Source organism: Nannobrachium achirus (assembly GCF_963921795.1).
Source record: "Nannobrachium achirus genome assembly, chromosome: 15".
Classification (NCBI taxonomy): domain Eukaryota; kingdom Metazoa; phylum Chordata; class Actinopteri; order Myctophiformes; family Myctophidae; genus Nannobrachium; species Nannobrachium achirus.
The window spans coordinates 18,557,261-18,576,439 of record NC_137822.1 but is presented as its reverse complement, the minus strand read 5'-3'; the positions used below and the strand labels follow the sequence as shown (position 1 = coordinate 18,576,439).

The 19,179-nt window shown below is 41.2% G+C and overlaps 1 protein-coding gene across 1 annotated transcript in view; it reads left to right on the top strand.

Annotated features, from left to right (window-relative positions):
- The window catches only part of LOC308299665 (leucine-rich repeat-containing protein 75B-like), a gene marked incomplete at both ends in the record, with an annotated part of 45,820 nt that overhangs the window by 1,816 nt on the left and 24,825 nt on the right, over positions 1–19,179 (top strand). Inside the window, one exon of the mRNA XM_080743456.1 lies at positions 7,413–7,541. Coding sequence (XP_080599582.1) covers positions 7,413–7,541 — 129 coding nt within the window. The remainder of the gene's footprint in view (positions 1–7,412; positions 7,542–19,179) is intronic.

Sequence of the window (19,179 nt, the reverse complement as noted above, 5' to 3'; positions counted from 1 at the left end):
CTCCGGCTTTGTCGGGCGCTCCAGCAAGCGCAATTGGCTGAGTTTGCGTGTGGGAAGCCGGCAGGGAATTGTTTTCTTTGCATGTTCAGTGGGGAGCCAAAGCGGTGAAACTCCTCACTGTCAGATGAAAGATACCTGGTGGAACGGTGCAGAACAGTTCATTGTTCAAGGGGAACTGGCGTAACAACTATATTGGGAAAGAATTACCTGGGTGCTATGTGTTTGTGTGTCAGTGTGTATTGTACGACTGTACAGTATGTATCACTTCATAGGTGTATATTAGACACAGTAATACAAAGACTAATGCAATCATTCTTTTCTTTTCAAGATCAAGTTTTAAAACTGGCAAACAAAACAGCTCAGCTGTACACATTTTCAGAAATTAGCATTGGAACAAGTAAAACAATTATATACATATATTATTCCATTCAAAAACATAATTATTTTGGTTTTGGATATGTCCTAATTATGTAATTAATCTGTATGAAAATACACAAGCTAACCCTAAAAAACATGAAAGGAAAGCAAGCTGTTCAACGATTTAAAGCAGTCCGGGTGCGTGACTCTGTCATTCACTGAAAATCGACAAACTCACAATGCAAGCTTGTAGCGTTGTGAGCTTGTAGATTTGCCATTTTTGTTGAGCGACATACTGTACGACAGAGTATATTGAGCATACGGCTGTACAGTATGGGGCGGCTGAAGCAAACTGTCTGATTAATAATACTTCACTTTGAAAGCAATGCCAGTAGATATCCTGCTCAGTGAGAAGCAGAGCAGCTATTTTTCTCTCGGGGAAGGCAGAATTTTGAGGTAATCGAGATGGTGGATGTTGGAGCATGCCTCTTTCACACACAGGAAGTCATTACACGAAGGAAGCAATAATGCTGGACTGTAACTCCATCTCGAGATCTGCCTTCTGGACCATTAAAGTTAATCAGTTTGGGGTCTTCTTGATATTCATTAGTAAACAAGGAATCAGCAATCAGCACTCATATCCATTAAGCTCTAAAGCATGCCCACTAATAGCACACATGCAACGATGCAGAAAATGACTATTAAAGTGCCCACTGTGTCTAGTTACTGTACAACTGGGTTACTTTTTGTCCCTGTGCGTGCCACCCTTCATTTTTCACATCGGCTAAATAATTTTTTGCTGGCCCATAATAACCTACCAACTATTGGGTTGAAAAGAGAGAAAACATATACATCACAGTCGTGACATTATTAGATTAGATCTAATCAAACTAGACCAGGTCACCTGGTCGTGCCAGACCCGCAATGAAAACTAGTATGGCACTGAACTAACACATGAACACACAGGATTTTATAGTCTCAGCAACAAAGCGTAGTGAGCTTGTAGATCGGCTGTTTTCACTAGTATGGCACTGAACTAACACATGAACACACAGGATTGTATAGGCTGAGCAGCTGGAAATGTTTGTGAGCTTGTAGATGGGCTGAGGAATTTATAGTGTCAGCAGCTCGTCAGCCAACTCAACTCAGCTGGTCCTGTACAGGTGACGGCACTCAAGGCAATCAGCCCAGCAAGGGAAGGGAGGGGCAGATGAGCAGCCACACTGAGGAAAATAGGGACAGGCACACTGAGGAAAAGAGGGACCGACAGACCGACCGACAGACCGACCGACAAAGCCTTATGTAGGCCGACCCCCTGGGTCTGGCAACAAGTCATAAGATGAATGGAGTTATGTTTTACCTTGTGATCTTCCTTATATCTCAGCACAACATGAATCGATCCTAATGAGCTGTGGGTGTGGGAAAAAGAGTTCTCAGAACCTCTCTCTGCTTGAACTCTTGTGATGATGCAGCCATCAGAGGAGATGTGTGGCTTTAGCAGAAAGATTTTTTTGAGGTATCTGATGACACAAGTGAAGCAAGGATATCATAGGCATGTCATCAGCGCTGATATAGCCTACTGTACATGTATTTCATTGTATGAAAATCGATGCAATTATTTCATGGAATGATCTGATCTCACTAGCCACTCCCATTCTTTTTTAATTGTTCTTTTTTCCCCCGGGAAACGTTTTAAAAAAACATCGATTAAATTATTATAGCTGTTCTATACAAAAAAATATGTTTGAGCTGACTGAGTTGTTTTAATACATGTTCATCCTCAAAACAGAAAACTGTCTTCAAATGTTGCTACAGTAGCCTATGTTTAATTCTATGAACTACCGTATGAGTGTCTTATCGTCCCATTTGGGCAGAAGCCTTTTATAAAACCATCACTGTCCAGTAAATGGAAAAAAAGGGTTCCAGACAGAATCCAATATACTGTAGTTGTTATTTAGTCAACCTAGTATCCCCATTTTGGGTATGTCATTATAAGCTTATTTTTTTAATTTTCACACGTCGCAACAGGTTGGGAGCTTGCATGTAGATTGTCTTTTTTTCACTACTTTTGCGTGGGACTGTATAATACGAAAAAAGTATAAAATATGACATTCATTTATGAAAAAGCATAAACACAGACTAATTAAGGAGATACAGGGTTTCTGACTGACGGCGACGCTCTATGCCGCCTACACAAAGCGGGGAGGGCTGAACTGGAGGACAACCCAACAACAGGGAATCCCGCAGAGCCTTTCTGTAATAAATCAACCTGAAATCTGGAGGAGGGGAAAACTGCTGATGGGAGTTTTTCTCTCTGCTTCCAGTACCCATAAGGACTGTCAGTATATAGTGCATGTTTCACACAGCTTCAAACACCAACCTTCTCTCAGAAAATACAGTGGCTTTTTAGTTTACATAGAGATTTTTATTTATTTATTGTGGCGCAGTTGACTATTGAAAAGAGGTAGGATATGCACACACCCCCACAATTCTTGATACAATGGGTGCTGGACAAAAAAAATATATGACATATAGAATATAATACTGTTGTGTGCTTCATTCACCAAGCAGTTGACTGTTCACACCGTGGCCATTTTTGGAGCGGTGTGCTAGCACAGCTCCCTTTGTGTGGCTTTGTGTGTCCAAATTGTGTTGGTCAGCACGGCGGCATCTGCGCATGCGCGGACTTTTACCGTGTCCAAATTGTGTTGGTCAGCACGGCGGCATCTGCTCATGCGCGGACTTTTACCACACACACACACACACACACACACACACACACACACACACACACACACACACCCGTGATAGCCACTAGAGTGGAGGCTCACGAAGCATGCAGCCACCGTAGCGAGCCACGGGCAATCAAGAATTGACACATGTCAATATATAAATTGGTGAAAAAAAAGTCAGGGACTATTCTATTCTCTTCCCCCTGCCACGGGAGGTTAATGTTGTCAATCTGGGGGTCAAGACCCGCAGAGAGGTCCCCAAAATATGTATATTCAATATTCAATTATATATATATATATATATATATATATTTACCTGGAACTGCTCAAATTCACCGCTCCACTTCGAACCGAGGTTTGATTTTTGTTCTTTGTCATACTCTGAGGGGTAGGAAAATCACTTCTTGACAGCCTTTTACATTTACAGTTTCATGTAGTAAGTGACTCGCTGTCCTGGCTGTCCTGGCCATGGACAATAATGATGATGAGATAGCTGCCCAGTGAACGGAATCTCATCCGTGACCTTACTTGAGAAAGGTGGAGGGTATAACGTAGTACGCTGTTCACAGTAGGCCTAGATTGTGTATGATTAAGAGATAAAATAAATGTGTGGATTTGAAGTGGAGAACAATTCTGTGTGTGTGTGTGTGTGTGTGTGTGTGTGTGTGTGTGTGTGTGTGTGTGTGTGTGTGTGTGTGTGCGCGTGCGCGCGTTCGTGCGTGCACTTGAAAGGCAGGTGGATGCTGTGTGCTATTGTGGGGCTATTTGATGGTGTGTTATTCAAAAGACTAACAGCTCATCCGCACTGCCCGCGATGCGACGTGATCGATGCGACGTGAGCGATGCGACGCACGCGATGAAATCTCATTAAAATACATTTGTTTCAATGAGACTGTCCTGACCTTTGAAGTAGGCCTATTTTAAAATGTTTTTCAAAATAGTAAAAAAATCACACCCGTGTGAAGTGGAGCTGTGTGTGTGTGTGTGTGTGTGTGTGTGTGTGTGTGTGTGTGTGTGTGTGTGTGTGTGTGTGTGTGTGTGTGTGTGTGGATCATGTGTACCGATTTTTGTGACATTTGAAGAAAATATGTAGGAAAAGGAGCAAAAAGTGTGTTTTGGAGAAAATTCAAGATGGCGGAAAATCTATCATGGCGCAAATGGGCGTGGCCTATATGGGGAGATGCGTCATGACCCAAGGAATCCAGGGAAAAAATATTTTTAATTTTCCGACCTACGGTTCAAGAGTTACAGGCCAAAACGTAAAGTGGGGTGTTATGGCGCCACCATGTGGCCAAATGACACAATTATTTTTTATTTAATCCTTGAAATCATTATGAACCTCCTCTCCAAGTCTTGAAACTCTAGCCCCTATGGTTTGCGAGAGACAAATAATTGAATGTGAGTTTTTGCGATTCCCATTATAAGTCAATGGGGAAAATTAATTCACTAATAAATTAATATCAATTAAACTATAGAACCTTTCTCTTAGAAAAGTAATAGCCCACGATTCCCGAGTAAGCCGGTCGATTTGACATATGGCGCGAGTGTGTGGTGGCAAAACTGTGGGACTAGTGGCGTGCCGAAGTTTAGGAAGTTCAGGCTACATACAGACACACACACAGACAGACAGACAGACACACAGACAGACAGACCCACACGGCCACGTATAGGGAGCCTGTGCTTCACACAGCTCCAAAAAGGGAAAGAAGTTTAGCGATAAGGTGTAAGGCATGGACGACAATATATCTCTAAGACTAAATCAGAATTTGCTGTCAAAATGAACACTGAACACTACCCGATGATGATGCGACGCTGTGACACATTGTGATCTTGTAGATCGGCTATTTTCGGTGCACGGCACCCGCTCGCAGCTAAGTATAGATCAGGCCTGACGCTGCGGCGCTCAGAGCATCACCTGAAGATGCAGCTTTCTTGGCCTCAATGTTATTTATTGTACATTGTCACAGCAAATAGAAACAGACTGCAGAAGATACAAATAACACCAACCCCTTGGGATGTGTCCTCGTTCCTAGTTTTATTAAACTGCTCTGCAACATCACACACCCGTGAATACTGAGGAACAGGGTGGAGGTGGAGGGGAACTGAACTTGAATGAATAAATACGTTAATACGCAGTCTTGGAGTGTGAAGTTGCACGGTCTCTCCGATATGGTTATGCTCATGTTTGGTGAAAACTGCAGTGGGTGATACAACTGAGAGACTGAGATGATCAGTTAAAACCCATTTAGAACGGGTACACACCATTGTGTATCATTATTTTATGCTTTAACTATTGAAAAATAGCAGATATACAAGCTCACAGTGCAGCACCGAGTGCCGCATTGCAAGCTTGTAGATCTGCTATTTTTGACCCGATTCTATAAGTGTCTATTGAATCCTTCTAAGGTCAGCTCAGTTAGTCTGTTCTTGAGAGACTACCAAGTCAGTGGTTCTGAAACTTTTTCATGTGAAGGACCCCCAAAATTATATTTATTTGACCACGGACCCCAACTCAAAATATTTATTTCCAGGGATCCCCCAGAAGCAAAATTTGAGTTACAAACGTTCGCTTTGAAAATACATACATTCAAAGATTTGCACACATTTTCACAACTTGGTGTTTCGGAATGGTGGGGTTTCGGAATGGTGGGGTTTCGGAATGGTGGCCCGTCCCCGCTGTGGGTTTGTATATCTGCTATTTTTCAATAGTTAAAGCATTCAATAACCCTAGGCCTAAATGGGTTATATCAGGCATTGACACTAAGGCTTGCCCACCTGCCCCCGGCAGGTAAATAAAACTTTTGGGCAGGTGGAGTTTGCTTTCAGGTTGCTCGACCGGGCAAGTGCTAGTTTGAAAGGGGACGCAACCATCTATAAACACAACACGAGATATCTGTCTAAACACCCGAACGTGGCCAAAGCGCTCTGTCTTCTGGTCTGTGGAATGTAAAGTTAAATGCACAGTTTAACTATAATGTGCTATTTTCACTGTTCTCTGTAAAAGTATAAAATAGGTGTGATATGTGAAGTCATATTCAATCATAACTATGTAGGTATTTGGATACAAATTGAGGTATGACATTTTTAAAGTGTTAAATTGAACGGCAATTCAAATTTTACTTATCATTTTCTAAGTGCATGGGCATGACCTTTGGGCAAATAGATAATGACCTGTAATTGCCCGACGGGCACATGCCTCTCAACCCCTGTATATTTATGTGTCAACCCCTGTATATGTATGTATATTTGAGAATGCACAGAGATAATTAATTAATTTATATTTGCGTATTTTTGAGAATGCTTTATTTACAGTTTACACAATGTTAACAGTACAGGTGTGTATACACACCTATAGTATGTATACACACACGCACGCACGCACGCACGCACGCACGCACGCACACACACACACACACACACACACACACACAGCTACCGGTACTGTACTAACTTCTCTGATGACGGGTATTGCACTAGATACTCTGAAAAAGGGGTAGTGCAATAATTTTAATCATTTTAATAGCTGTGATGATCAAACCATTTTAAAAACGTAGACATGAGTTTTATCCATCTGTTTCCCTGTGGAGAAATATAAACGCCCTCATCTTCTCACAGAGTATTGCTCTGCACTCTTGATAAGCGGGCATGATGAAAGGGAATGATGGAAGGATTATGTAAACACTGACAAACTACTATTACCATTAAATGATCCATGAAATGTCACTTGAGTATTCAGTTATGCATCGAGTTTTTGTTGGGCTGAATTTAATATTCAGACTCAGTAAAATGAAATATGTAACCCTAGTCCTAATTACCAGGGGTGTCACAAGGGGGGGGGGGGGGGGGGAGTGGGACTGAGTTACTAGGGCCCAAGGTGGAGGGGCCTGGAATTATTTTATACTTTAGCTAATAAAAATAGCAGATCTACAAGCTCACAGCGCAGCGCTGAGTGCTGCGCTGCGAGCTTGTAGATCTGCTATTTTTTTTAAAGTCGTGAAAATTTGGGCAAATCTTTGAATATATGTATTTTTTAAGCTAACAGTTTGTAACTCAAATTTTGCCTTTACCTGGAACTAAATATTTTGAGATGGAGGTCCGTGGCCAAATACATGAAAAAGTCACCACTGACATAGAAACATAGGTTCTTCATATTCGAAGACTTCAAAAACTTCAAAAATAGCTGATCTACAAGCTCGCAGCCACGCCGTGAGCTTGTATATCTGCTATTTCTCAATAGTTAAAGCATTCATGGTGAATCCTTGTACCCAGCGCCCAGAATTTGGTGCGACACCCCTGCTAATAATTACCCTTTCTTTCTTAAAGGACTTAGGACTCCAGGGAACATCTCTCAATGACATCTTGTACAAGAACCCAGCTTTTCTCAACCTTGTGGATCCAATCTCTCATGAGCTGCTGCTCAGCCTAGCCCAAGACATTCAGTGTCCAAAAAAGGTAAGCGTACATTATGTGCTAGTGTAATAAAGAACGTTTTTTTCTTAACCACTTTCAAACTGGTGTCCCTATTTTGGGCATGTCAAAACTTTCAAAACTTTTCTTTTCATTTCCCCCCCAAACCTTTTCAAAATACCTTATCTTCAAGCTAAAAAAAAGCATTGCATTGTGATACAGTACGTCATGAGCTTGTAGATCATTTGTTTTTTCGCTATTCGTTGTGCGATGACCAAATGTTCCTCTCAAGATTGTCATCAGTATCTCTACAAATCCAATGAAAGAGCTTGTGTCACTTGGTAAACAAATAACTGGATTCGTCCTGTTCTGTCAGGCACTTTGTAATCATTACCTGTTTGGAAATTTCCAGTGTATGGAAATGCATGAGCATTTTAACCATTTAACTCTCTACACATAGAACACCTGACATCCTTATGACAAGCGGCCTCAAATATGTCTTAAAATAATATGGTGAAGTACTAGTGACTCTTAGATTTCACCTGTCTTTCAGAGTAACCATAGAAGCTGAGAGGTTATGGGTCATACGATAGCCCACTTAACCACTTTTCAAAAGATTACCAGTAAGACTCCCTAATCGGGAGATAAGCGACCGTAGGTCGCTTATCTCCACAAATAGGGCAAAAATGAGTTTTTCCAAAATCTTCCTGATCCATGTTGATGACATGAGTGTAGACATGCTGTGTAGTGATTTCCGTGATTTTAGGGCAAAATCTGTAGGAGCAGTGTCCAAAAATGTGTTTTTAAAAATCAGCCTGAAGGTGGCGCTATATGGGACAGATTCATGTTGATGGGATGAGTGTAGACATACTGTGTAGCGATTTGCGTGATTTTAGGGCAAAAACTGTAGGAGCAGTGTCCAAAAATGTGTTTTAAAATACTGGGCCAAGGACGTCTACATAGATATCGCATTGTCACCAGCGAAAGGACATTCTGACCTAGCTACTATCTGGAAGCTTACAACCGGACTAACGCTAACACAAACACAATCGCAGACTTACACGCATGCACTCACACAACCATTCACCTGCCTTCACCCCCCCCCCCCCCCCCAATGTCTCGTCAGGGCTTCTTTTTTCTTTCTCCCAGGCAGTTCCTCAAATTAGTGGAACTGTATGGAAGCAATGTTTTTTTTTAATAGCCCAAGCAACCCCCCATCACCCAAACGCAAAGCTTGTACTCCCCACTCCCAAATCTTTTTCTTTTTTCAGCAAGAAAGGGCTATATTGGCAGCGCCGTCGTATGGCAGCAGCCGTGCTCCCTTAAATGCACAAATACATTTCGTTGTACTGTGAATGTACTTGTATGTGTACTGTTCTTTGTAAATGAGTTGATCGTTGACAAATGAAACTGTGCCTGTGTACCTGTACTGTATTGTTACAATGACAAATAAACTCTAATCTAATCTAATCTAAGGTTGTAGTTTGGCAGGTAAGGAGTATGTGTGCAAAATTTGGCATGGATGGGGGCAACGGTTGTGGAGATATGAGCAGGGCAAAAGTGTGACTGACTCACAGACAGACAGACGGACGGACGGACGGACGGACGGACGGACAGCCCGTGGAGGTTTTGGTAGTAAATGCGACCTACGGTCGCAATAAGCAGAGGTGAAAGTATGAACAAGATTTGCACATTTAATGTACAGACGTGCATTTCATAAACATAAAATAGAAAACTGTGTCCCACACAGCATAGTGTGAAGATTAGTGTTACATCAACACTGACAGTGTAAAGATGGGCCATTATAGGTAATTTTTTACAGTCAAGAGTGGCTAGCTGCAATTAATCGCTTAAAATGGTGCATATATATATACGGTATTGTGCCTTTAGCCAAGGCGGTGCAGGAAAATGTAACTTATATACCTTATATACCTTACCTACCTACCTATACTATAGTTTTTTATTTTAGTTGTATCAGAAAACTACAAGCAAAATGAAGTTACAAGCATTGGGCTAAGGACCCCAATGGAAACAAGTTATAGACTTTCTTGGGTTTAAAATCCTCTTAGCAAACTTTGTATTGAACTTTTTTTTTTTCTTTTTTTTTTGCAAACTGATAAATAAAGTATTCAATCTATCAATCAATCAATCAATTAATGAAAATAGCATGTTTGTGTGGATTGGACAAAGAGCCAGTGATAAGTTTGTGATTCAACCATCCTGACTCTATCAAGAAATTGTCAGACAGTGACACAATATGTGAGCCAAGACCAAAGAGGTATGTACCGGTATGTGACCTCCACAGCCCTCAGTAATGGCTGTGGACATGTCTTCCTATACAGGTAAAAGAGTTCAGGACTTACAGTACACAATACATATATTACTAGAGCTCGCCCGCCGAGCGTCTAGTCGCCAACCTGGTCAACTCGGGCACGATGTAAGTAGGGAATGAATGCCCCACCCTTTAATGCAAACCCCATTATACCTGTTGTCATAGGACCCGTTTTGACCATCTGTTTGCCTGTGTCCATTTATGCCCATATATGGTGATATCTGTCTGTCTGCATCCATTTTATGCCCATATATGGAGATCTCTGTAGGACCCGTTTTGACCATCTGTTTGCCTGTGTCGGACGAACGGTTCTCGAGATACGCGGATTACATACACACACGCAGACACGCAGAGACTTCTCGCATTTATAGATAGATTACTATTACATTAATGTAATAGTAATATATAATATATGTAATAAGTAATATGCTCGTACTACACCATTGGTAATGTACATTACCAATGGTGTAGTACGGGAATATCTAAGCATAAGACATGTTATTAGTAGGACACAATAAGGTTGTCTAATCCTATAGAATATAGAAAGCTATACATGCTGTAAGAGCTGTTAAGAAAGAACATTGCTTTCCTCGCAATCTCATTATTTTGTCACTGCATGGGCGTGCAGTTTGGGTGAGTCCTGCATTAGATACATCTGTGACTGAATATGTACTGAATATCGAAGCTTGAAGGCGATGAACCGCACTCGTAAAATAGTTCATAAGGGAACAGCATTGTAAGCTTGTCAGATGTGCTAATGAGCAACAGTGGCGCTCCCCAAGGAACCGCGCTGTCACATTTCCTTTTCACCCGCTACACCTCCAACCTCCGCAACAACTGGAGTGTGTGCTACTTACAGAAGTTCTCCAATGACTCCTCCACTGTCAGCAGCATCACGGATGACAACGAGGCGTCCAGAGCAGTGGAGGAGAGCTTCAAGGGATCCCTGGCTAATACGACAAATATGCCTTAATCAAGCATCTATACTGGACCAATTGGTCGCAAACCTAAACCAGAATGTTTAGCTACATATTCTCACAAACACCTCTCACAAACATAGCCACCACGTCGAACAAACGTGAAAATTTACAACTGTCCACATTTTAAACATGCCACTCTTTGAACCGCATTTATTTCAATTTAACAAAATTCGCCTTACGCATAGCAGCCACTCCTGACGGAGTGATCCAAAGTTGACCGGCGACGCGATTTACGTCACAAATGGGCGTAAACACAACGCACTCCCAACTGCCTGCTAGCAGAGATGGAGCAAGGGGGAGGGGGCAGTTCGAGAGAGCACCATCACGCTGTTCTGCTTCACACCAAACACTACACAGGGACACACACTGCCATTGGAATATGATAGGAATAGCGTGTTTTAAACCTTCAACTTTACCCTTTCTGCAATGACAACCTTAAACATGCAGCTTACAGCAGAAAAATGACTTATTTAAGCCACGCGTGTGTGTCAGTTCTCCATGTTCTCAACAAAACATTGCTTCCCTCCATAAAGAGTAGATTATGCATGCGATGTTTGACCAGACATGCGTGTGTGTTTGTGTAGTCCGTTAACAAGCATGGTATGTTGGTAGCGATACTTTTGTACTTTTACTTGATACCTAACGTTGGGAAGTGTTACCGAATAGAGAGAGAGAGAGAGAAAGAGACACGCGTGTGTGTTTGTGTAGTCCGTTAACAAGCATGGTATGTTGGTAGCGATACTTTTGTACTTTTACTTGATACCTAAGGTTGGGAGACACGCGTGTGTGTTTGTGTAGTCCGTTAACAAGCATGGTATGTTGGTAGCGATACTTTTGTACTTTTACTTGATACCTAACGTTGGGAAGTGTTACCGAATAGAGAGAGAGAGAGAGAGAGAGAAAGAGCGCGAGAGAGAGAATCGTATTTCAGAGAGAGAGAGTTCAACTTCTGACGTAATTCTGGAGAGCAGATCTGCAAGCTCACAACGCCTCGCGCAAGACGCACATCGAGATGTTATCTGCGTGAAGATCAGCTGATGTGTGTTTGTCTCCCGTTCTGTCCAAGCAAGAGAGTGAAAGTTTTTTTTTCTCTCTCTCTTTTTTTTTCAAGCCGCTGCCTGCTGTGAGTGCCGTGCTGTCAACATAAAACGAGCTGCATATCCTCTGTGTTGCTAAAGCTCCCCTATAAATCACATGTTTGTGCAAGAAAGAAAAGATTGTAAATCTGTTGATCCAAATGAAGACTGAGACTGTACAGCAGCAGCTCTGCAATGAAGCGCAAAGTAGGCTACACTGTAAAACAATAGGGTGAAGTCAGGTAAATTGGGACACTTTTTGGAAGCGCAAAGTATAGGGTGAAGCAGGGCCGTGCAGCCCATACAGGCAAAATAGGCAGCCGCCTGGGGCCCCCTCACAGCCTGGGGGCCTCATGAGATTATTATTATTATTATTTTATTTTTTAACCAACATGGCCATCAGGGGGCCCCAGTTGAGCTCTCAACTGTGAGACAGAGAACAGTTGAAGTGAGGGTGAGGGTTAACATTAGCTCATTAGAATCTGAAAAGAAGTCAGGTAATTTGGTCAGCTTTTTGGTAATTGGCCTAGGAAACTAAGAAAAAGCAATGTGTGATACTGAATTTGTTTTTATGATTAATAAGGACTGTTGTCAACATGTTTAAGTTAAATTTATGTAATAAAATAAATTCGTTTTGATCCTACAGCTTTTGAAACAGCTGTCACACATTTTCTTGATTAGCAGTTTTCAGGTAATTTGGGCTACCATATCAGCTGAAATGACGGGCACTGTTACGATGTTAATATTATGGGCTCATTGGGCTGTATGCAGACAAATACATTTACTGCACCCATCATTTAGCTTGTCAGAGTGGTCGTTGGAGCGCCTCAGTGCTGCTGCAGAAGTCACGTGCAACTTCTTCCAGAGAGATTGATTGATTGATTGATTGATTGCATAGGAAATAAATGAGTCAACTGTAACTCCATCAGGTGCTTTTGCTTTACTTGCTGCTAGGAATACACCATGGAACAGTGGTTCTTTTCATATCAGGAACCCTCAAATTTTTTCTAACACATTTTTGGACACTGTTCCTACACATTTTGCCCAGTAGCTAGATAGATACATACATAGATAGACAGACAGACACATAGATACATAGATATAGAACTCTGGCGGTGTGGTTCACTTCAAAATCTACATTAGTGGCATTTACCTGTCGCTCTTGCGCATTAACATCATACCTTATTTTAACACACCAAGCCAACACAGAGCAAGCTTTCCTCTACCTGAGGGGTTTGAATAGTAATAAAGTAAATGTCATGTTTTCAAAATGCATAACTTAGAGGGGAGATTCATAATAATTACGGTCAGCCTCATGGTGGTGCTATAACAGCCCACTTCACATTTTGCCCTATAACTCTTTAACCATAGGTCGGAAAATCAAAATGTATTTTCCCCAGGATTCCTTGGGTCATGACACATGTCCCCACATAGGCCACACCCATTTGCATCAGGATAGATTTTCCGCCATTTTAAATTTTCTTCAAAACACACTTTTTGCTCCTTTTCGACATATTTCCTCCAAATCTCACCAAAATCGGTACACATGTTCTCTGGACCCATGCAATAAACATATTCAAGCGACAATTTTCATAGTCCATATTGTTCACCTGTAATATGCTTCCAAAGTTAGTGGGAGGGGCCTATTTATCAGAAAAGGCCACAAATCACAAACAAAACATCCAGTCAAGACTAAATTCGAATCACATGTCAAGGGTTGTATGCTCAACGAATTCCCAGAAGCAGGGCGTGCCACAAATGCACAAAATGCAACCGTTTCATGCCAAAACTCCCAAAATGAAAGTTTGCTTATTTTGCTGATGCAAACATATTTCTCACATAAGCATATACTATACACTGTATATGCTTATGTTTCTCCATTAGCATATATGCTTATGTTTCTCTGGCAGTGTGAAAGGACTGACAGATACAGATCTCCATATATGCCCATATCAGTTGGAACACTGCTGCAATTTAGCTGTGAGCGCCCGCGAAGCGGGCGCGATCTCTAGACGTGAGCGGCCCGAAGGGCCGCGAACTTCTAGTACATTATAATTGTCCTCTATAAATACAATGTAAAATTAAAAACACCTTAATTATTTTATTTCTTCTAGAAATAGCTAATCTTTCACTCAATAGGGGAAATACCCGTCTCAAGTTGATGATGTCATAAATGTAATTTGTGATCTATCCCTATGGAATTTATGGCATGCATGTGCATAAAAACAAACACTTCCAATGGTTAATATGAGCATCAAATCAATATTTCAAATGTGTTTGTGTTTTGTTTTTTTGCACATGCATGCCATAGAAATGACATGCATGACATTTATGACATCAACTTGCGACAGGCATTTCCCCTATTGAGTGAAAGATTAGCTATTTCTAGAAGAAATACAATATTTAAGGTGTTTTTAATTTGACATATAGAGGACAATTATAATGTATTAAGGCATATTTGTCGTATTAGCCAGGGATCCATTTCACAGTGTGATGTGAAAACAATCTCCTCCAGCTCAATATGGGAAAGACTAGTGGTTAGGGCTTAATTTAATTGTGTTTTTGGCATTAAATGAACATTGGAATATACCGGTATAAATCCAAATTACATTTATGTTCTGCACAGGGTAGATATGGCAAATAACTTAAATATACAACAATATGACAATGACCGGTACCAACAATCAAAAATAAATATGGCTATGTAATGCATCTTATAATTGTATACTTATTTACTTACTTAACCGATTTATTTATACAGATGAATGTAAACAATTCTAACAGTTATGCAAATAATTGCCATGATTATAAATATTGTGATCATTCAATTATGTAATAATGTAATAATGTATAATGGACTACCGTAAGGAACCAGGAAGGAGAGACTTCCATCACTAACCGAGAGGAGGAGGTGTACGTAGATATGGCGGCTCCTACAAGTTCCTGGGAGTACACAGGAACAATAAACTGGATTGGACTGACAACACAGAGGCCCTCTTCTACATGAAGGGACAGAGCAAGCTGTTCTTCCTGAGGAGGCTCAGGTCCTTTGATGTCTGCAACAGGCTGTTGCAGATACAGTATTCTACTGGTCTGTAGCAGCCCAGTGTCTTCTTCCTTGCGGTGCTTCGTCTGTTCGGGGGTAACAGCAGTAAAATGATAGCCTGGGGCCAGCCTAGATACTAATGCATCTAGCTAACTAACTGCAGTATCTCCCTACCTTGTTTTAACATGGCTGGGATGTCTAGCTCAGCTAGGCTAGCAAAATTATGCCAGTGCCAACACACTGAATAAGCTAGTGAGGAAGGCCAGCTCCATAGTTAAACTGGAGGTGGTTTCCGAGGGGAGGATGCGGATAAAGCTGGTAAAGCCTTCTATGAGGAGATAGTGGGGATGAGGAGAACATTCAGCCATGGACTCACTCATTCCATATATTCACTGTTGATAAAAACTGTATTACCCATATTCTCTTTTTGCGCTGTTACTGTATATACAGAATATTCATTCTCATATTCACTGTTGATAGTCTGAACAAATCATATTATTAATTGGTAATAGTTGCATATCTGACTGCTAGTTACATTTGCGGCGGGTGGGAGAGCGGTGAGGACGGATTATGTATTAAGGATGGACATGCCCGATATCTGCTCAAATCGGATGACAATTTCTGTGCGATGTCTTAAGACTAGAGCTCAAATGGCACGAGAGAGACAGACAGACATACAGAGGGATGAGGAGAGGGAGACAGGGAGATAGGGAGCAACTTTTTGTGTGTGAAGTCAGACCAGAGTTCGATCTTCTAGAGAGATAGAAAGAGAGAGGGAGAGAGGGAGGAAGGGAGTCAGAGGGAGAGAGAGAGCCTATTTCACCTACGTAATAACCTGGCCAAAACCCCAACATGCTGATTGACTCTTTGTCAGCGCAATAACATGCCGCATTTTCTGCTTTTTCAAGCATAGATTCACTGGTGATGGACTGTGCATTTATACTAATATTTATTGATAGAATGTACATGTATTATTTATCCAGAATCTCTCCATGGTGATCCAAAAATAAATGTTATTTTATTATCTTAAATTGACAATTGTTTATGGAGGGGGGGAACAAAATAAACAGAACAATTACAATATGAATATACATAATTATTGCATATTTCATTGTAGTGCACTGCTAAATTGTTATAGTGTAGGTGATTTTTATACCTTCAAATTAAATTAACACTTTTTTATAGTGTGAGAGAGATTGGTATCTGCATAAATCTGGTTTAGTCAGCGAGGAGGCACAGGTGTCTTTTTGAGAATGAGAGAGGGGGAGGGTGGGGGACGTGACCAGGATTTAGAGTTTGTGTGCACAAAGAATGCTCTTTGGTCTCATAGACCCAAGACCTTATAGTGCATCAAACTGAGCTTTGTTTAGATCAGGGGTCTTCAACGTTTTCAGGCCAAGGACCCCTTAGTTGAGAGAGAGATGAAGCAGAGACCCCCACAACCTGTTCATAGATTCCATATAGTTTCATTGTTTGACAGCACGATCATCAGTTTATTTTCGATTGATGTCAATATGTGTTTTCAGATATTTAACCACTTGAACCGTCAATACTTAATAAACTTGACCTTTCACTCTGTATAGTCTGCTCTTTTTCCCCTCTACACCAAACCTCTTTGCCGAAAAAAGCCGATCTACAAGCTCACAACGCCGGTGTTGTGAGATTGTAGATCTGCTATTTTCGGCTAAAGTTCTCAGAATATTGACACTAGGGTTCAAGTGGTTAATAAAAAGAAAATAGATTTGGAGGACCCCCTGTAGTAACTCTGAGGACCCCCTAGGGGTCCCGGACCCCCTGTTGAAGACCCCTGGTTTAGATTGAATATTCACATACATATTCTATTCTAAATGATCTGTTAGCCCACTTAGCCCTGGGATAAGTGTGTATCTTGAAACTCAATTTCATTCCGTCTACGCTATCCATTTAATGTGTTTTGTGTTGTTGTCCTCAGGATTTGAAAGACAAGATAGAAGTGTCCAGACACAGCATATATTACAACTTGAGTGAACTTTCTCCTGTTTTGTTCTTCAGTTATTCATATATAAATCAATGTCACCCCAATGAAAGAGCTTATCAGATTATATGTTGAAGAACAAATCAGAGTACAGCATCTTGCACTGTTTGGTTAACATCTGGGGGCAACAGTGGCTCAGGAGATTGAACATTCATCTTAGGATATGAAGGTTCTCTCTTCGATCCTTGGCTCTTCCTGGCTGGAAGTCAATGTCAAAGTGCCTTTGATCTGTACTGAATGCTCCTGATGAGAATGTTGGTGCTTTGCATGGTTGCCATCTGTGTGGGAAATGGTGAATTTAATGCACATTGTACATTTTCAAAAAGGTGCATTGATTGGAATATAGAAATGATCTTACACTGGGTGGAAGATTGTGCCCATAGAGTCTAATAATGGTGTGGTTCCTGTCTAATCTGTCATCATTATGCATAATGATCATAAACTTTTGAATGGACAGACAAAAAAAAAAAAAGTTTATTCGGAAATGTATTTACTTCAATTTTGATTTGTTTGAGTTTCTTTATGGAAGCATTTAGTAGAATCATGCCATAACAAGAAACTTTATTTTGTCCATTTAATGAGAATACTTGGATACTGTGAATCATTTCCTCAAGAACAAATCACAGCAAAGGCTGTGATCCCACTGGCTTAAACAAGAACGCTGCATGTTTTGAAGTATGAGGCATGGTTTTGTGTGTCGCAGACGAGTAGGAGTGAGACTGGGAATGGTTAATCGCCCTGAGGCAAATTGCCCCTGTCTTTTCTCTCTTTCGCTGCATTGCCTCTTTCTTGTTGTTGTGTTGTGCCATTAATTAGATTTACTCTGCTCTGCTCAACCCAATCCGTTTAAAGTCTCTGACAGAGGAAAGGATGGAAGAGAGAAAGGAGAAAGGGGGTGATGGAGGCGAGAGGGAAACTGACAAAGATGCTAAAGCGTATTTTGATCCAGAAAGTGCTGGAGGCAACTCTATTCAATCGGCAGAAAAGGAGCTTTGCGATCACGTTTTAGATGAACATTATGAATAAGAATTAAAGCTTATTTATAGAGTCGGTGCATCATGTAATTTGGTGTAGTAGTGTGTGCATGCATGTGTCCAGGCACGTGCCTGGCGTAGGTTTGGTCGGGTGATTTGGTGAGGAAGGTGGAGTGGGTGGAGTAATCTGATATTTTAGCTTTTAACTAATGATCTGACTTGGATCGTAGAAAAGTGCCGGATTTATGGAAAGGAACGTGGTATGTTCTGAAACCCCGAAACAGAATACCTAATGCTCATTCAACATGGAGAAATGATGTCCCTGCTTGCTACCATAGTAAGTATTAATAAAATGCATACAAGCCAGAGTCCTTCGATGGCTAACAGCTGCTGACATCTTGTCCAACCAAGCAGACAATTATAACCCCATTCAACCTTCTGTCCCCATTTTGGGCAAAAGTAGCAGATCTACAAGGCTACAATTAATGCTTCGCAATGGGACGTGCTGTACTTAGGCTTGTAGATCAGCTACGTATTTTGGGCAAAGAGATTTGCCAAGGGTTTAAGGTCCAGTTTGCTGAGGGTTTAAGTTGTTAAACACCTGTGAAATCATTTCCCGTTCTCAGGAGGGATGGCTGGGGGTTCTCAAGCATTTGTCATTTGATGAATATATGAATATGTCCCTAATGTTCATAATGATGATTAATGCTTTGCTAGATATTTTTTTAGGTGTGTAATGTTTTTCTTATTGTTAATGTATATTTTTGTCTTAGGACCCGAGGAAGACTATAGGATCCGTTCAGGCAGCAGCTAATGGGAATAATAAACTTCCTGCTCCTGCTCAGGACCAGCGGCGTCAGTTCAGAAAAAGCTAAGGTATGGCAACATGACTGGTGTCTTGCACACCAGTCATGTTGCCATACCTTAGCAACAGGCACGATGAAAAGTACATTTTATTATTTCCCTGCCATAGCTTGCCATACCCAATTGACGCCTCTGCTCAGGACCCTTAACCATTTGAACCCTATAACACTTCATTCTACGTCAAATTTCGTAAATAGCTGATCTACAGTACAAGCTGTAGATCAGCTATACAACACAACGGGACGACGCATTGTGAGCTTGTAGATGTGCTATTTTTGGTGCCCCCCCCCCCCGAACAGGGATGGCATTCTAGTGGTTAATGGCTGTTAGTTTTACAAATGATTGCACATAACGTGCCATGACAGAATTGTTGAGCTGTTACAGTAGCAAAGGACAT